At 33.5% G+C, this 20,256-nt stretch overlaps 1 protein-coding gene across 2 annotated transcripts in view; it reads left to right on the forward strand.

Annotated features, from left to right (window-relative positions):
* Positions 1-20,256, forward strand: part of LOC113235088 (sodium/hydrogen exchanger 9B1-like) — a 77,437-nt gene that overhangs the window by 9,124 nt on the left and 48,057 nt on the right. For both annotated transcript variants that reach the window (XM_026470655.1, XM_026470656.1), the window contains exon 2: positions 4,843-5,079. In XM_026470655.1, the coding sequence (XP_026326440.1) occupies positions 4,843-5,079 (237 nt within the window). The remainder of the gene's footprint in view (positions 1-4,842; positions 5,080-20,256) is intronic.

Genomic DNA, 20,256 nt, shown 5'->3' on the forward strand with positions numbered 1-20,256 from the left:
GATTATCTCTGCAGGGCATTCCACTCTTTATCCGTTATTATAAATGTGGAAGTGAACGCTTCATGCGACTCCTAGGAATATCCACAACGTGGGGGTGGAACTCCAACCTATGTCTAGTTCTCTGATGATGGAAAGGGGATGAAGAGGCGGAATTAAATCACGCAAATCCATTGCACACTCTCGGTGTTTTTTTTTATATGTATATCTCAGATCCAAATAGTTTATATTCAAAACACATGTTAGTACTTAAGTGCTGGGGGCCTACCATAACTTTTCAAAAAATCTTATTTTAATGTAAGCTTATTGTAAGCTTATTATAATATTACTCATATTCTTACCATGCCAAACCTATCAACCTAGTAATATATTATTGCTGAAGTGGGTGAAAGAACGAATGATTTCCCAATAATGTCTATTCCTTACCAAAAATAGGAAAGAAATAACGCTACATGAACTGTATAATGCCATCTCTTTCTTTTTTGATGTTTTGACTCGTCCTATTTTAGTATCATGTTAAAGTACTTAATATTATTTACATCCAGAGAATTATAACTGCCAAAAAAGTACCTAAAGTTTGTAATAATGAAATCTAACAACGTAATTAAAATTACGTTGTTTTCAATTATTTTTCCTAATTTTCACAAAGGAAAATAAATGAAACAAGCTGAATCTTGATTGTCACGTTGCGATTTCGAAATTATAGTCTAGTGTCAACAGTTAGTGTCCCCAAGGAGCATAAAGATCGCTGTCATAATTTAACGTAATAAACGTAGCGTATTTTTATTTAACGACAAATTATTTCCTATGTGCTATTAAATAAAAAAATAAACAAAATATTGTAGAAATATATGTAAATAAATAAGTTCAACATAACTTTTAATCATTACAAATCAATATTTGGACAATAAATTCGAAAATGATATTGTTTCCATTGCATCATTCTAAGTCATAATTTAAGGTGGCTGTGTTCAAACACAGCCACCTTAAATTATGACTTAGAAAGATTCACTAAAAATTATATAAATTGTACATTAATTAATATTAAAGATCAAACGTCCTGAAACTCTATTGTATTCAAACTAAATGTAGAGATCGACTATTTAAATTACAGGAGAGAGTTCATTGAGAGTGGCATTAAATTGCGTAAGTTACACAACTCTAAGCCTTCAGCTAACGTTAGTAATTTTTTTCGCCCGTAACGTAGACATTCAGAAACCGACTTGTTATCATCTTTGTCATAATATTCATGAACATTCGACATCTAAAACTCATATCGACAATTTTATTATTTTTAATCAGAATATACAAGGTCTTTGTAGGAAATTAGATCTTTTAGAGGTCACTTTTAAGGAATTATATGACGACGGTAATGAGGTTGATATAATATGCTTTAGTGAAACATTTGTAAAAAGAGGTTCGGAAACTAACATAAAACTTAGTAATTATAAATTAGCGTCAAGTTATTGTCGCGAAAACAGTAAAGGGGGCACATACGTTTTAATACAAAGTATTTTAGACTTCAAACCCCTACCTATCGTGTCGAAATTGGCATCGAAACTATACTTTGAATGTTGTGGTGTGGAAATTGTAGGTATTGGTCTCATTGTAGTTAATATATATAGAATTCCGGATCATACAAAAACTTTCGTGGGTTTATTCCTACATAAACTAAACACTTTACTCCACCATCTGTCCGTCAAATTCAAATATAAAAAAATCATTATTTGCGGTGATTGGAATATCAACATATTACAGGAAAATACAGCTACCAAAGATCTTCAGAGCATTCTTCAAAACTTTAACTTTAACATTCACATAAAATCACCAACTAGGTTAAACTCGTGTATCGACTTAATCGTCAGTAACATAAAATTAGTAAAAGCAGACGTTCACATTCTGGCTCTTTCTGACCACGAAACTGCACAAACGTTGACTTTGAGCATAGGGAGGCAAAAAGTTATCACCACTTGGTACGAACAGCGGCGAGACTATAGAAATGAAAATATTCAGAAGTTCTGTGAATGCGTTTCAGCTCTTTCCTTTTCCGATATCTTAGGTTTAGACAATGTAATTCAGGCTTTCAACAACTTTCATGATTTAATATGTCTATTTTATGAACTATGTTTTCCAATTATCAGAGTTAAAATTAACAATAGGCCAAAAAAGCTGCTCTGGCTGACAAAAGGACTTAAAAAATGCAGCAAAACAAAACGATTACTATATTTGAAATACAGAACATCAAATATTAATAAACAGTTAAATACAAATAAATTTAAAATGTATAATAGTATCCTAAGAAAATGTATGTTAAAATCTCAGAAAATCAATAATAATCTTTATATCCACAATAATAAAAACAAAATATGTAAAGCGACATGGAATACCATTTCATCTACAATTACTAACAATACCTGTAAAAATGACATAAAACATACACGACATAACAATATGACATACTCAAACCCAGATGACATTTGTAATATTTTTAACAATTATTTTATAGATTTGACAAATAAAAATAACCTAACCCAACTTAACTTGACTAAAAACTACATGACATATCCATCTAATTTATTGAATAAAAATTCCCATACAATAGTTTTGGAACCGATAAATGAGAAGGAAACTTATAACATAATTATGTCTTTAAAAAACACCAAATCCAGTGGCTATGACTGTATAACAACTAAAATACTTAAAATGTGTGCCTCTTATATCTGTCATCCGCTTGCACATATTGTAAATTTATCGTTTAGTGATGGTCTTTTTCCAGAACAGCTAAAAACTTCTGTTGTCAAACCCCTATATAAAAAAGGCGATAAGGAAAGCCCAAGTAACTATAGACCAATTACTTTAATCCCGACTCTATCCAAATTATTTGAAAGGGCTCTGCATTCCAGAATAAATGCATTTTTAGAGAAACATAAAGTAATATATCACTCTCAATTCGGATTTAGAAAAGGTAGTTCTACAACTCTTGCATGTTTTGAGTTTTTGCGCATTGTAACAGAAAGTATAAACGTCTCTACTCCTGTAATGTCAGTCTTTCTAGATATGACTAAAGCCTTCGACTTTGTAAATCACTCAAAACTCCTTTACAAGCTTGAAGCATACGGCATTAGAGGAACAGCCCAAAATTGGATAGCGAGCTACTTAAAAAATCGGACATAGTATACTGAAATAAGTAGATTAACAAAAAACAAACACAATAATAGATTAGAAAAACAATTTTTTAGATCACACCTTAAGACGACTAATGCTGGAATACCGCAAGGTAGCGTCTTGGGTCCGTTACTGTTCCTACTCTACATTAACGATCTCCCACATGCTATTGATCATAATAATTTACAATTTGCTGACGATACAACTCTTATAATAAAATGCCAAAACAAAGCGACTTTTAACACTGACGTAAATAAAGCACTGACAGACGTAATAAGTTGGATGGACATCAATGACTTAAATATTAATATAAGTAAAACCAAAGTTAGGACATATAGATCTTACAACTCAAATCCCATACCGGTTAAAATTAATTACAACTCTGATACTGTAGATGAAGTAGACACATTTAACTTTCTTGGGTTAACAATCGACAAGAACCTTAACTGGAAGGAACACATCGAACAGATGTGCATGAACCTAAACAGATTTGTTTACGCTTTACGAAGACTAAGGCAAACTGTCTCGCGAGAAGCTGCGTTGACGGCCTATCACGGCTACGTTTCGTCCGTGCTCATCTACGGTCTTGTACTATGGGGTAACTCAGTAATCTTAGAAAGAGCGTTTAAAGTCCAGAAGAAGTGTATTCGAGCAATTTGCGGTGCGTGGTTCGATGACAGTTGCAAACCGCTGTTTAAAAGGCTGAACATATTACCTTTGCCATGCATGTACATTAGGGATATCTGCGTGTTTGTCAACTCTCATCCTCAATATTTTAAAACACGCGGTGAAGTCATTCAAAGGCAAACTAGAGCAAAAATTATGAATCTCTTATACCAACCTCGTTGCCATAAAGTAATTTATAAGAATAACTGCTTCAACATGTGTATAATTATTTACAATAAATTACCAAACGAAATTAAATTGATACAAGGACATACTTTTAAATTAAAATTGACAAAATGGCTTTTGACACATTGCTTCTATAGTAATAAAGAATACTTAGAATTTACAAATTCATTACATTAATTAGAAACTATAGAGACTAAAGAAACATTGAATCCCATTAATATTTGCACATCTGCTTGCAGGTTGAATACAATGTAACTAATTTTACTTAAGACCTTTGTAATTACTGTATTCTGGCAAATAAACGTATTTTACAGTACCAATTTCGCTATTGGCACATTATGTATCCCGCTCTGATTAGCTTTCCTCTCAAAAGTTGCCTGGAATAGATCGCTCTTAGCGATAAGACCGTCTTTACCCGCATTAAATTTAAGCTGTTTAGGTAAAGTGTATATCTATCTGCCTAAATTCATTGACTTATAATTATTAATACAAAGATCGAACGCAAAAGTTCATTCGGTCCGTATTTGCTAGAACCACCTACCTCGCCATACCGTGCCCGACGCTTTCCCATTTGAGCCACGAAACGCACCAGCAGACTTCATGAATTTCGCGATATGCTTTTTGCAGATCTTTGTTTTTTGTTTTAACGAAGTCTTTGCTGTAGCGTCATCTATGAAAAATCTATAAAACTTTATCTTCACTCGTATACGTATATCATGGTAGTAAAACACCATTCATTCATTCATTCATATATCATGGTAGTAAAACACCACGATATTCAATAAACTTAACATTACTATAATTGACTTATTTTTGTTACAATTCCAGGATGACGGCAATACGAGAATATCCTTTGGACTTTAGCGATATAAGAAACACAGAGCCATACCAACCACCAGATATCACCATGGTGAAACCCAAGCAATCAGATTCAAACCTGCATTCTATTCTCACCAGCGCTGAAAGAAAAGCCTCTAATTGTAGCAGAAAAACTTCGAGCGAGAGAAAAGTTTCAATTATGGCTGGAGACCCAAATAAGGACAGTAAGGTGCATGAGACTGAAAGGTAAGTTATGTAATAAGTAGTGGTCGGATAATCGTATACTCATTTCCCTACAATTCGATAGTCGCTAATATGGAATGCAGCTTATATCGAAAACAAGAAAAATAAACGTATAAAATATTATGTGTAATTTTATGGAATATAGCTGCTACCCGCGACTTTGTCTGCATTACTTACAGTACTTGTATTTTCTCTGTGTCTCACAGCAATCGTCGGATTTCCGTATGCATACGAATAATAATGCCCATGCCCATTAATTATCAGATTTAAAATCTAAAATAATTTGAATTTTGAACAACATAGGTACTTTATTGTTGTTTTGTATTGATTCCCGCGTGAACTATATAGAGCTGTAAAACTATTTCCCTATTTTTGATAACATTTACTCCATGTCAATAAGCAAGTTAACAAATATATAAAGTAAAAGAAAGGAAAAGGAACTGTTTAACTTTTTTATCATATTCTTTTAAAATATTCTTTACTGTTCCGATTGCAACACCACAACTTACAGAAACACGTTTATGGACTTTATCAAAACAACCATTGTTGTCTTTCTTGAACATATCGTCCTCTTGTAAAAAATACAAGTACACCCATTAATTTTCTGTAGTGCATGTGATTTTAGCGGCTTTCCTCCCATTGGATTACAAATAAAAAATGTAAAAAAAAAATAAGCTCTTTTAATAGCATAAATGAAAGCATCCGGTCAAGCACCGGTCTGCACCAAAAGCTTAATAGCAACTGAATAAAACCCAACATGAAGATTGTCGAGGATCATTGCGAAAATAGAAGCACTGTACGTTGCCTACTCATCCCCCATTTTATTTACTTTAGGGATAATTGGTCATAAACGCTGAAATATTTTTTATTTCTTTCAAAAGACATAAAATTAACTTACTTAAGAAATGATTGGTTCTCCATACAAACTTTCACCCCTATTTCACCCCTTTTCGATTTATTTTTGTGAGAAAAAGTAAGCCTATGTCCTTCTCCTTGGTCCCATCTATCTCTATACCAAAATACATCAAACTCACTTTCGTATTTATAATGAGTTTGGATTTATATTAATTTTTATCACTTTATTTCTATATAGTGGAAAATATAAAGACTTCAGACACCAAGAATTTATTTTCGTGGGCTTAACGGCTTATTAACGAATTTTTTATTTTTTATTATAAATTTATTTATTTCCTTAATAATAGTGATTGTGTTGGGAGAAAAATATAATTCAAAAACTAAAATCAAATAGAAATTAGAGGCTGAACATAATATACAATATTAACGAGTCATTAATGAAAAAGTGCAATAATAATAATAATAAATGAACACAATGACATATTGGATTTCCTTGTCACGTTTAAATACAAATTAATACATCAAAGTAACCTTCGTACCTTCGTTTAAATTTGAAACTTCTAGCTTTTCGCTATATTTAGATCTAGTTGTCACATTCCTGGATATTCAGGTTTAAGGGGTTAGAATTAGTGATGAAAGAGACTCAGTCTTTTAAGGCGTTTTATAACGACTAGACTCCATTTTACAGGACTCGACTCTAAAATTAAGGCTGGAGGTTCGAGTTTTTATTAATAAGACTCAATCGTTACACTAAAAGACTCAAAAGACTTAAACAACTTAAGCGACTTGAACGACTTGAAAGACTTAAACGACTCGAGTTATTTGCAAAGAACTTATACCTATTTTATGTCTTATTAAACCCGAAGTTTATAAATAAAAATGACGTAAGTAGTATGTAGTAAGTAATCACGTTCATTTACTTCCAACAAAAATAGTAAAATAAATTCCTTCATGGTAGAAATAAAATCACGCCATACGGCTCATGACTCGCGACTCCCGAGGCTAAGAGGCGCCTGTCATTTTAGCCGTTTTAGTCTTTTTAGTCGTTTTATAAAATATATATATATAAACCTAACATGTCACGCCATTCCGTAATTTAAAAAGGATCATAAAAAATGAAACCGACCTCAAAAGTTCGTGGAATTACATCTATTTGCCAAGTTTTATTGGAATCGGTTAACGGAAAGTGCGCGAAACCGGATTCATCCCCTAGTTTTCCAACCTTAGAGGTGGAATATCTTCTTCAAACTTAATGGGACCAATACTGAGATATCCTCTTTCCAACAAAAAAGGAATCATCAAAATCGGTTCACAAATCGCGTAACTTACACACAAAAAAAAACACAGTTGATGATTCCTTTTTTGTTCCAACAATATATATAGACATTTTCCAGAAATAACGTTTGGTCGAAATTTCATAACCTCGAAAGTAATTTTGAGATGGAAATGATTTTTCTTTTAAACCTAACTTAATCTAACCTAACCGAACCTAATCGTGTCTTTGCGATAAACATTCATCATATCCCGAAAGAACAACTGTTTCGTATTATTCGGTTTTCGGTGTAATGAAAATTCGAAGAAACGTTATTTCGGACAAAAAAAATTCGACTTTCTTATAGGTATAGCATATACATTCAAATTTGCAAAAAATATTCTAAGCGTGGCAAATTAGGCATGAATCCGGTTTATTCAATTTCACCCACTTTCCGTAAACCGATTTCAATAAAACTTGGCAAATAGATGTAATTCCACATACATTTTAAATCGTTTTTTTTTACATAAAAGTTGTAATTATTTAGGTATGTGAGAATAGGAATAAAAAAACGTGAATGAAAAATGTAAATAATATCAATGGATTCAATTAGACAAATTCTTACCTTAGTGTGACTTTTTTAATATCGCGATATTTCGGAACAGTTACACGTGTCCGTGGTGTAGTCCATGATCACGGGTAGATAGAGAGTTGACTGTTATTGTCATCAACCACGAAAGTGATGAAATCAATGGACAAAATGGAAATAATGGACTTACATATCTAAACGAACTTTTTACATCACGACATAGGACATGAAATTATGAATCATTACTTATAAATAACTTTTTTGTAGATGACCGACAATAATATTAATGTAAATCGGGTGTCAATTTTGGAATTTCCGTTATTATAGAGTGTGAACTAGGCTTGCTACGAATATCAGCATCTGCATCTGCGGGTAATCTGCATAAATTAAAATATCCGTATCTGCATCAGCTTCCGCATTCATCCATGCTGATATTCATTGCGGAGCTAAAAGTCACGCTGGAATAATTTTCAAACCTTCCAGAAACAGATTGTAAACCGAAAAAGCAGCTCAGTTGTTGTTTTTTGAAATATACCTTTGATAAATTTCCAGAACCATGAAGCTAGGCAGATAGATATTTTCATTCTGATTGATTCTTTTGTTAATAAATGTCACAAAATAAATGAAATAATATTTTATTACAATACCAAATAGAATGGAATACTTTTTTATGTAGATGGATTCATGAAGTTTTTTTAAATACATAACATCAAAAAATTTGCATCAGCAACAACCCTAATGTGAACACTGACACCATTATGTATGTGTCCCTAGCCTCTATAATAGTACCTTTATTGTCTACGGTCATGTATATTTTATAAACCACTGTCAAAAATTGAATTACTCTATATTACAGCTGTTTACTTTTCTAAACGTTCGTTTTTTTTATAAAAATAATCCAATTCGATGTATGTAGAGGTATTTTATATTTTTCATCACGCTTGCTCTTTCTTATGTAGTAGTATAACAAAACTAGGCGGTAATAGGTTCTTAGTTTTATTTCTACTCTTCCGCCCCGCCTGCCGCTCGGAGCGCGAAAGCCTCAAAGTAAATCACGCGTCAAATTCGCGCCGCGACCCCAAATTGCTGTGAACTTTTGTTTTGATTTTTATAACCTAATATATAAATACAGACGGCTTATTTCATTTGTAATTCTTATAAGATGCTTACTCATACATGACTTTTAAAGATGTTACGTTTTATTTGAACGTAAACCCAATGAAAAAGTTTTTTTTTTATGATAATTTTTATGATATTAAATTTTATGACAAATTGTGAGACGGGCAAGTCGTGCGCCTGGTGGTAAGCGACATGCAGCAGTGCATAGCAGTTGCAGTGTCACTCAGAGCTTAAAGCTCTGAGTGACACTGCAACTGATCGCAAAGATCTAAGGGGAACTGCCACTGCGCCCGTCACCATGACAAAAGTTGTTGTAAGTTTACAAGTCTTATGTGCCTGTAATTTCACCAGTACTCTTAATCCTTAAAAATCGGAACGCAGTAACACTCACATTACTTAGTGGCAGAAAAAGATACAGTAGCAATACTTGCCTGAACGAAATCTTTCACAAGGAGCTCTGCTACTAAATGACTAAATAATAACGTTATTAAGTCTAATTTCCTTCTTTTCAACTTCCTAGCAAGTGTGATGAAAAATATTGTATGACACATTACGGAACAGCAACTACTAACGTTCGCAATTGGTTACTTACCGCTTTAATGACGCCATGCAATATTTTAACACAATTATTTACAATCGTCGATGTAATATATATATGCCTTCTGACTAGAATGCAAATTTAAAATAGTTTAGCCAGCCGTGAGCTCACCAAAGTGCATTAAGTACATATCTTCACAATATGAATCATTTTACAACGCTGTAGAACCCAGAATAAATAGACCTACCACTACCATGATTATACCGTTCTTAGCAGTCTCACGAAGAACTAAAATCTTTATTACGACTATTTTACGTAGTCTGCCAAATGCACCTTTAACAATGTTAACGTTAACGTTAAGTTTAAAATTCAAGGAAAATAAATATTATTTAACCCTAGAAAGATAATATTCATCTTATTTCATCATATTTCATAGTACGTTATATGTTATGTATGATAATGTTATTATGCATAATGTTAATATGTCGATTCGACGTGTGACCGTTTAAATACACATAATTTTGATTATGTGTGTATTTTTTTGTGCCTGTGGTAATGTATGAATAACATTTTGTTACGTGTAAACAAAACATTCAGGATTATATGATATTATATTTTTATTAAAAAAAAAAATATATGTATCAAAAATAGATCTTTCTCACTTTGCAAAACTAAAAAATATTGAGATCTCGTCTCTAAAGAAGAATCCTAAGACTTAAAATTATTACTATAAATTTGAGAAAATCAATAAAGTATATTATGTAACAAAATTTGGTATAAGAATGTAAATTTAAAAAAATCATTTTGGCCTCTAAGGCACTTAGGACAAAACGTATTCGACTTGAGCTTTCCGCATATGGGATTTTTCATTGTGTTTCTTCTCGCTGGTTATTTGTTTATGACTGGGACTTGACTAGCTCATTTTTTTTAGTGTAACGTTCAAAAATATGGATGAATATTTACCGCTAAGTTACGGTGTTATATTTGTCACTTAGTTTAAGAGAAAAATAATAGATACGTATCGTTCATGTATGAAAATAAATAAAGACACTTTATAATAATAATAATAAAGGCACTATATAATAAAATCAATACACTGTATTTTATTTTTTATAAATACGAGAAAAGCACAAATAATATTTTAAGAATTTTTGGCTATAAATTAAATTGTAAGAAATTATACTTGGCTTTAGTGAAAAATAACCTTAATCTCAACCAATAAATCGGTGGATTTTGTAGGCCTCGATATGTGCGGTTTAAGTTCATCGCAAAGATTGTGGACTATATCTTTGCTAAGCCGGTATCTTTTCATATATTGATGTGCATCCATTTCAAACGGTTCACTACGATATCGCAGTTGTCTTCTTTGATTTTTTTCCATATTATTATAGTGTGAAGCATCACTTTCAAGATACTCAAACATCTCGTATTCATCGCACATGATGAAATGATTGCCTAAAAATATATAAACTCAAAATTATAATAATTATTATACAATTTTACACAGCTAAAGTTTATAGAAAGCTACTCCAAGACACTGTAAACTAAATAGTTTATTGCTGTTACTTTTTGATAGATCAAACGTGAACAAAATGTCAAAATAACATTTGTTTTACGATATTGCCAGCCAAACTTCGGGCAGAAGACAATCTAGTGTCACGTGACCGTTGACTGGCTGGTATTACCAGTTCATAATACGAAATTACAAGGCAGTTTACGGCGTAAACTGAGTGGAAATAACAGTTCATTTTAGGCCCCCGATCAATTGGTTGGCAGAAATGGTGCCTGCGTTAGTGCCTAATACAAATGAATTATAACGATTTTTCAAAATCGAATACGCCGTTTCGATTAAGGTTATCTTGCTAGGGTTAAATGTTAATTGCAAGTATAATATATAACATAGAGAGTATAAAATGTAAACTGTAAAGAAAACAATTTTGTACTTTTAATACACTTTTTTTGTCCATATTTGCAGTGACACTCAGAGCTTTAGACGCATAGATCTGAGGGGCACTGCCACTGCGCCCGTCATCCTAAGACATAAATTGACAAGTTTCATCTGCCTATAATTTCACCAGCAGTTATTCAATTAAGTAGCAGTAGACGTCCTTGCTGTAGAGCTGTAGAGCTCCCGCCTTACTATTTCTGCCGCTAAGCAATAATGTCAGTATTACTGCGTTCCGGTTTTGAAGGGTCAGGGTGCTGGTGAAGTTACAAGCACCTGGGACTTGTCAACTTGACTCTGGGTAACAGGCGAATGGCTATACCTCTCAGATCTTTACGACTTAAAGCTCTGAGTGGCACTGCAATTGTTATGGACAGGCGTGTTGCTTGTTCTTGTTCTAACTTGTTCGTGCCTTCACTTGATATTATAAAAAAAACGTACGCAGAAGCTGTATTACCTACCTGTAATAGGTATCTTTAGTGTAAAGTTTTTGTTTCAGTGTCGTTTTAAACCGCGTAAATGGCAAATTTTGAATATTAACCGGAATCTATAGAAGCGTATACATTGCCCCTTAGATGAATTTGTGATTTTGTGAAGACGACTATCAATGTTATGTTTATCGCCATTTTTCAGAACAAAGTTACTATTCTTCTTAATATAAATTTAAATTTCAACGTAATTCCTCATTGCCGTGTCGTGTTGTCCGTCCAATGGCTTCTAATGCACTGATAAGGAGCAATAACCAAATTGCGTCCTCAATACATTACATGATCCCTTTCACTTACCATATGTCACTTTCTCACGTGACTTGTTAAAAGGCAAACGCCCAATTAAAAGTGATCCGTCGAAATCGTGACTAGCTCAAGAAAAACAATTGTAACTGTTCTATAGCCGGAGGTCAATTGTGCTGGTTGTGCAATATCTGCTTGGTCACATGTGTAAGTGCACACAAACAATTATTACTGAGTTAATATGAATGCAAAAAATATGTTTGTTATAAAATAAAGTCGATTTGGGCCGATATTTAAAAAAAAATCTAGTGATGTAAATTGTTGAGACGGAATATCCTGGTGAGTGTTTTTCAACACGTTCAACTGCTTGATACAGTTTTTCTGTATAAATAATTTCAAATATAGTTATCGGATCTCATATTTGTATATAAACAGTTAGTTACCTAAATTTAAAATTATTATATGTGTCACCAAATCGTTTTTTTTTTCTATAGTGAACGATGAGTGGCAAAATTATATGTCAAATGTGCATACTGGCTTCAACACAAATAAATGGTTTTCCCTTAAGGACGGGTAGATTTTGATAGTTCATAGCATATGGCAACAATGCGCGTATTGCGCTCATTTCACGGTTTACGTGCTCGTCCTTCCCAGTAACTATTCAACGTTTGATGGCCAAATTCGAGTCTACAGATTCAGTAAACCATCAGCCAACACTCGTAAGTCAACGAAACGCAAGATCTATCGAAAACATTGCCGCTGTGAGTGTTCACGAAAATCGGAGGTAGTCTATTACGCGCGCATCGTTGCCATAATAGAACACATATTTTGATAATAAAGTTGTATCATTTACACGTGTTGCTCAATGCGGTAACTTCCCATGATAATTTGTCTTGTTTGTTTAGTGACTACAAAATAAACAATAGGTAGTCTCAACAACTCAATTCGAACGACCGCGATGTTGTCAAAAGTGAAATTAGTTAATTTGAATCTAGATGTAATGTTGCTATATTTTTTCCATTTTTTTTTCCTGAAAACAAGGAAGTTTCTGCTGGCACCATAACATCATCAACCCATTTATACATGCCACTACTGAGTAAGGATCTCCTCTCAAGCGAGGGTTTAGGCCGTAGTCCGCCGTGCTGGCCTAATGTGTATTGAGGACTTCACATGGTTTCCGAGAGTTGTGAATCTTCTTGGACGTGCAGGTTTCATCACGATGTTTTCCTTCACCGAAAAGCTCATAAATTCCGAAAAAGTCAGAGGTGCGAGGCGGGATTCGAACCCACGGCCTCTGCTTGAGAGGCGGTAGGTCAAAATAGGCTACCACCATCTACGCACCATTCCAAAACCCAAAATAACACTTATCTGATTAGAATGAAATAGATTAACAATGTAACAGTCAACTTCGGTAAATTCCAACAGCTACTTAAACTAAGAAAAATACGCTCATGAACGTAATTAATTATGTAAGAGTGGTTACACATTGTTTTGTCACATTGTGGAACGCGCGATTGCATTGCTACACTTGCGAGTTATAGGCGATTGTATCGATGCAAACGCGCGACTGCATTGATACAAACGCGCTTGCATCGCGTTTGCATCGCTGCCTAAAATCGTGCCTCCGTGAAGAGGTAGGCGATTGCATCGCTACTGCATCGCGTTTTCATCGCTACTAAAAATCGCAGTATGTAACCGCTCTAAGGAACGCAAAAAAAATGTTCAATTATGATAACAATGTTCTTATGAATCACTGCCACTGGCCACATATAACAGAAAGTTTAATTTTGAAAAAAGGATGACTTAAGTCGTCTTGTGCTTTCTAATCATGGTTCTAGTATACCTATGTGGTCAATGGTTCATATGAATGTTATTATCGTAATTCAACCCTTTTCACAGTTTCTCTACATACATATGTTCATAAATATAGTACTGCTTCCGTAGCCGAACAGTTGTCATGCTGGTCTGCCACGCTGAGATCCCGGGTTTGATTCCCGGGCCAGGACAAATATTTGTAATGTAATGTAGGCCACAGTTATTTCTATCTTGAGTTAAAAGGGGCCCAAAAAAAAAAAAAAAAAAAAAAAAAGGGGGGGGTATGAGCGTGTGCATTATTCATTTACTGTATTTATTAAAAGTATAAAAATCTTTGATTTTCTATTGGTTGAGTTACTGTCTGCAAGTTACTGTATGAATGTAATTAAAATGTGTGCACCGTCAACAAACGTAAAGTTAAAAATAAATAACAGATATTTCATGTACGCACTTTTTCAAAAGAATTTGATATATTATAATTTTTAATCATCGTTAGTAACCTAATACGTCCCGCCATCAAACTCGTGTTTCTTTCAATAAAAGTGTCAGATATGGATCCAGGGTATCTCGATTAAGACTCATAATAACCATTGAAGGTTAGTTCGAAGAAATAATGATAAAATTTATTAGATTGTTCTTTAGATTGACTCCCATTTCTCAACACACGAAACGTCCATACGGATCGACAGAGCTAAAGGATATTTTCTAAATTGTTTAAGACAATCTTTGCAAATTCAGAAATAAACTCACTCGTTAAACTAAATGTTCAAATCAAACAGTAAGAAGACAGGTAGAGTAGAGCTGTCTGCACTTGTTTCTGCTAAATATGCAAAGTGTCATTGTGTAGCTTACGTAATTAATTATACTCTTTTAAAAAAATCAAGTCACTCCGGCAATGGATTAGTATGGACCCGGTGCTTATGCTTGCTGACAATTGGAGTCCTACCATTATAGCACAAAAACACTTTGTATTTCATAGTATTTTACAGATTCTTCATCTTCAGAGATCTTCATAAACCGCTGTCTTTTTCCTGTGAGTTATGTAACGCGACAAAATTAGAAAGAACAAAAAAACGCGCTTAAAGAAAGAGCGAAAACGGGCAAAACAGTTGAACGACGATATAATAAAATAATGGTTAAAACCGCCTATATGTTAATACTATTCTATAGACATCATAATGAAATATAGAGCGAAACCAAAACATATTCTACACTATATTCAATGAAAGACACTTTTCCCAATTACACCCCAAAATGATATATATATAAATATCTACACAAAAATATAAAGCAAAAACGTCATGACAAAATGAATTGTTAAGTCTGAGTAATGTTTTTATTCATACCTAAAATTTAATTAGTGAGAATAAATAAATAGTAATTGTTACTATGAGGTCATCATTATCATCATCAACCCATTTATACGTCCCTCTGCTGAGCACGGGTCTCCTATCATGCGAGGGTTTAGGCGGGTTGGGGACTTCACACGTTTTCCAAAGGTTTTGAACCTTCTTTGACGTTCATGACGATGTTTTCTTCCTCCGGCAAACTCATGGTAAATTTCGCATAAATTCTGAAATATCAGAGGTGCTAGCCCGGAATCGAACCAACAGCAACTGCTTGAGAACCAAACCATTAGGTAACCTAATGCACGGCTTATACAAGGAGGTAATTGGGACTTAATGAATACCTTACGGGATGTAATATTTGAAAACGTCAAATTGATTAAACTCTACTACCTACTTACTCATTCGTAAGGCAGATTCTTCATCTTCAGAGATCTTCATAAACCGCCGTCTTTTTCCTGTGAGTTATGTAAATACCTCCATACAAAGGTTATCTGACAGAAATCGCTTAAAGGGATAAGACCGCCCATTGTACCACCGCTTTTTTTATTGAATTATATTACATTTGTATTCATTTTGGTCTACAATAAATAATTTTTGTATTGTATTGTATTCCTTGAGAAGAAACTCTAGGTTCGCAAACTTTTTGGCTTACCACCTACTAAGGCAAGATAAAAAAAAATTTAACGCCCTCCACCACAAAAAATAATTGAAACCACGTATTTTTTATATTAACTTAATACAATAAATCACAAGGAAAAAAATGTATATTTATATACTGTAGTTTACACATATCATTCGTGTATTTCTTTCCATTCCTATAGCACAGCCTGGACAACGCCCCCCAATGGCTTCGGAGGACTCTACCGCCCCTCCGACGACTCTTTTGCGTTCACTAGGGCGGTAGGGACCACTATGGAAAACTATGCTCTAGTGATTAGTTACTCTTTACAACTATTTACAAAATATCTAATATATTTATATTCTAAACATCTAGTATACCCATTTATTATTCACAATATTTATTTTAAAATATAGGTATATAAGCTAAATAACCGAAACGGGTAACTTTCATGTTAGTAATCCAAGTAAGGTTAACATATCAGGCTTATCGTTAACTGATCTTGTTCCGTTGCTCTAGAGGCGATATTCGAACAAAAATGTGCTTGATGTGCTGTTGACAGAAGCTGGGATAATCTTCTGTGTGAAATTTATGTTACAATAGTTTTAAACTTCGTAAATGATGAATTTTGAATGTCAGCAGTGATCATTACTGTCAATTTAATTTGTTTGTGATTATTTTCTTTTCAGCTATGCCAAAGCGTAGTGTTGGTGAATCGTTTATTAGAATAATCTCCTTACAGAATACTAAAAAAAACCGATCTCAAAAGTCATTCATCCCCTATTTTGCCACCCTTACAGGTGGAACATTTTCTTTAAATTTAAATGGGACCACTACTGAGGTATCCTCTTTGCCACAAAAAAAGTATCCTCAAAATCGGTTCACAAATGCTGCCGGAGTTATCGCGTAACGTACATACAAAAAGAAACATACTGTAATTGAGCACCCCCCTTTTTTTGAAGTCGGTTAAAATATAGTAAATAACTGTCATTTTCATTATGATTTTCTTTTATTTATGGTACAATTACAGAATACAAAATAAGAAGCTGTTTATGGTTAACATGCATTACAATAGTTGTAAATTTCCTTTATTACCACCCGTCATACTAGCAAATCTTACTACGGGTAGTACGATAGGAAATCATAGTCTAAGAATTAGATTGTAACAATAATGACATTACCATATTCAGATCTACGGAGTTCTTAGGTTTTCGCGATTGTTACACATAGGAAATGAAACAATTTTTCTGGGTAATTCAACCTATAAACGGCCCAAAACGTTGGTTTATTTGAAAAAAGAAATAGACGCGAATTAAACCCGGAAAAATTGTTTCATTTCCTATATTTAGACCGGTCAATAAATTTTTCATGGCATTGCCCACTAGCCCATTAGCCAAAAAATTACAAAAAAAACTTGTTCCGTTCCATGGGATTCCGTTCCGTTTTACGTTCATCATCATATAGTCTTTCATCATCACCAGCCCGACCTCACCCACTGCTGGTTATAAGCCTCTAAGTTTCTGTGCTTTTACGTTACATAGTATTAAAAATCCTTAACGATTTTCCAGAAATTGCAGTTCATAAAAATTGTTTTTAATTCAGAATTTCTAAATTTTGAGAGTTCTTTACAAAAAACCCACTGATAGTCTGGGTAATTTTTCCATTTATTTTAGTACCAATAAAGGAACAATCAAAAAAAAACATCTTTATCTAATACGTAGTCTTCAATTTTGTAATATGATTTTTCGATCAAAATATTTTTAATGTAGTTTTTAAACTTAGGAAATGATAAACTTAATATATGCTCCGGAATCTTATTGTAAAAACGTATACAGTTCCCCATAAAAGAGTTGTTTACCTTGGTTAAACGAAATCGTGGTACCATGAGTTTGGACTTAGCTCTAAGGTTAACATTATGGATATCTTCTTTCTTATTGAAATTATGTATATTTTTACGGTCATATAAAATATTTGAGTAAATGTACTGTGATGCCACAGTCATGATACCAGTCTCCTTAAACTTTTCTCTGAGAGAAAGCCGAGAGCCTAGACGGTACACAGAACGAATCGCTCGTTTTTGCAATACAAATATGGTTTGAATATCTACCGCTTTACCCCACATGAGAATCCCGTAGGACATTATACTATGGAAGTAACTAAAGTAAACTAGTCTGGCAGTACTAACATCGGTAAGCTCACGAATTCTGCGGACTGCGTATGCAGCGGAGCTTAATCTGCTGGCCAGAGACGATATATGTGAAAACCATTGAAGCTTACTATCTCAGGTCACTCCCAAGAAGCAGTCTTGCTTTATTAACAAGGTCTAACTTTTCTCCGTTTATTTCTATGCTTAGACTAGTCGATTTTACGTTAGGTAATTCAAATTTAACACATTTTGTCTTCTTGGCATTAAGCAATAAATTGTTAGCATTAAACCAATAAACTACCTTAGAGAGGGTATCATTAATATGGTCATAGTTAATGTCATGTCTGTCTGTTTTAAAAATCAAGGATGTGTCATCAGCAAACAACACTATTTTGCAATGGTCCTTAACATAGAATGGCAGATCATTAATATAAATTAGAAATAAGAAAGGTCCAAGTATTGAGCCCTGCGGAACACCCATTTTTATTGGAGAACCCAAAGAAGCCACTCCATTTATATCTACTTTCTGAATTCTACCATTGAGATATGACAAGACAAGTTTCGACGCCTTGCAATTTACACCGCTTCCTAATAAGAGTAATATGATCAACGGAATCATATGCCTTTGCGTGGTCACAGAAAACACCAATAGCGTTCTGGGACCTTTCCCAAGCATCAAAGATATGTTTTAGTAACGCTACCTCCGCATCGCTAGTCGATCTACCACTAGTAAACCCGTATTGTTCACTATGAAAAATATGATTCCTACAGAAATAGGACAGTAATTGAGTTATCATAACCTTTTCGACTATTTTACTTAAAGCTGGTAAAATTGAAATGGGCCTATAGTTGCTAGGATCAACTTTCCTACCGCTTTTGAATAAGGGAATAACCTTGCTATATTTCATTAAATCGGGAAAAACACCTTCGTCAACGCACCTATTGAAAGCTACAGCTAACTGTGGGGAAATAAGATCAATAGCTGAGTCTATAACTTTAGTTGATATGCCCCAGAGATATTCAGTTTTTTTAACATGTATTGATTTAAAAGCGTTTATGATGTCTTGTGGATTAACATGACGGAAATTATATAAACTGCCACAAACGTTAACATTTTCTTTTAGGAGATCAATAGCAAATGAAGGGGAGAAATTCAATGATTTTGCAGTGTTCACAGCAATTTCCGAAAAGAACGATTCAAAAGCTTGGGCTACTTTATCTTTAGATTTTATAAGTTTGCTGTCTAATTCTAAAACTATATCTCTATCGTGTTGTTTAACCCTGCCTGACTCTTTATTTATTATGCTCCAAGTTTTTTTAGATTTATTTATCAATTGTCTAATTTTGTCGCTGTGAAACTTAACCTTAGCAGCTACACATACTTTTTAAATATTTTTGAATAAATTCTAACATATTCTATGAAATTGGAATTAGTATTATAAGTTTTCATAATATATAGCTCATACAAACGAGACCTACTCTTATGAATACCTACTGTTGTACAGTCGTTGAATTTAGTCTCTCTATGGAAAGTTATCGTTTTCGATTTAAATATATTCTCAAATTCATTTTTAATTGAACCAAATATCGTGTTATCCGCTCACGCGATACATGCAGCTGTAGACGCATACCACACCTAGAGGTGCCGGTGATGATTTTATGCCGATTTATCGGATATCGAAGTTATAACAGGTAAAAGAACTAATATTAATTGCTATTTCGGTAACTACTCTAGCAAACCATAAAGTTTTTAATGCCTGGGTCTGTCATTTAAAAAAATAAACAACTTTAAAATATGTCACGACAATCGTGTGTGTTATTGTTTGGGCTGGTGATTTCGGTGTTTATTTATTGAAAACATACCGTAAGTAGTGTTTTTTAAGTTTACCCTGAATATAAATGTTTATAAACTATACTTCAAGGAGTAATTTCATGGTAAACGTTAGAACCACTCAAACGGAATATTATCATATTTATCCAAAAGTCAATGCAAGTACACCAAAAATTTCATTAGTGCTTTTTAAGTGCAGGATTTGCGGTGTATTACTTCATTTTATTTGAGATGTGTTTGTTGGTAGTACGGAGGATATTTATTTGCAATAGCAATGCAGAATAATAATTTTTATTTATAAAAACTTGTATTTATACTGAATGCTTTTCTAATTTGCGAAACCAAATAGCCGCTATTTTGCGATAGGAGGAGCGCATCGCGTGAGCGGTTA

Source organism: Hyposmocoma kahamanoa, unplaced genomic scaffold, assembly GCF_003589595.1.
Source record: "Hyposmocoma kahamanoa isolate Upper Pololo Valley unplaced genomic scaffold, ASM358959v1 87, whole genome shotgun sequence".
Classification (NCBI taxonomy): Eukaryota; Metazoa; Arthropoda; class Insecta; order Lepidoptera; family Cosmopterigidae; genus Hyposmocoma; species Hyposmocoma kahamanoa.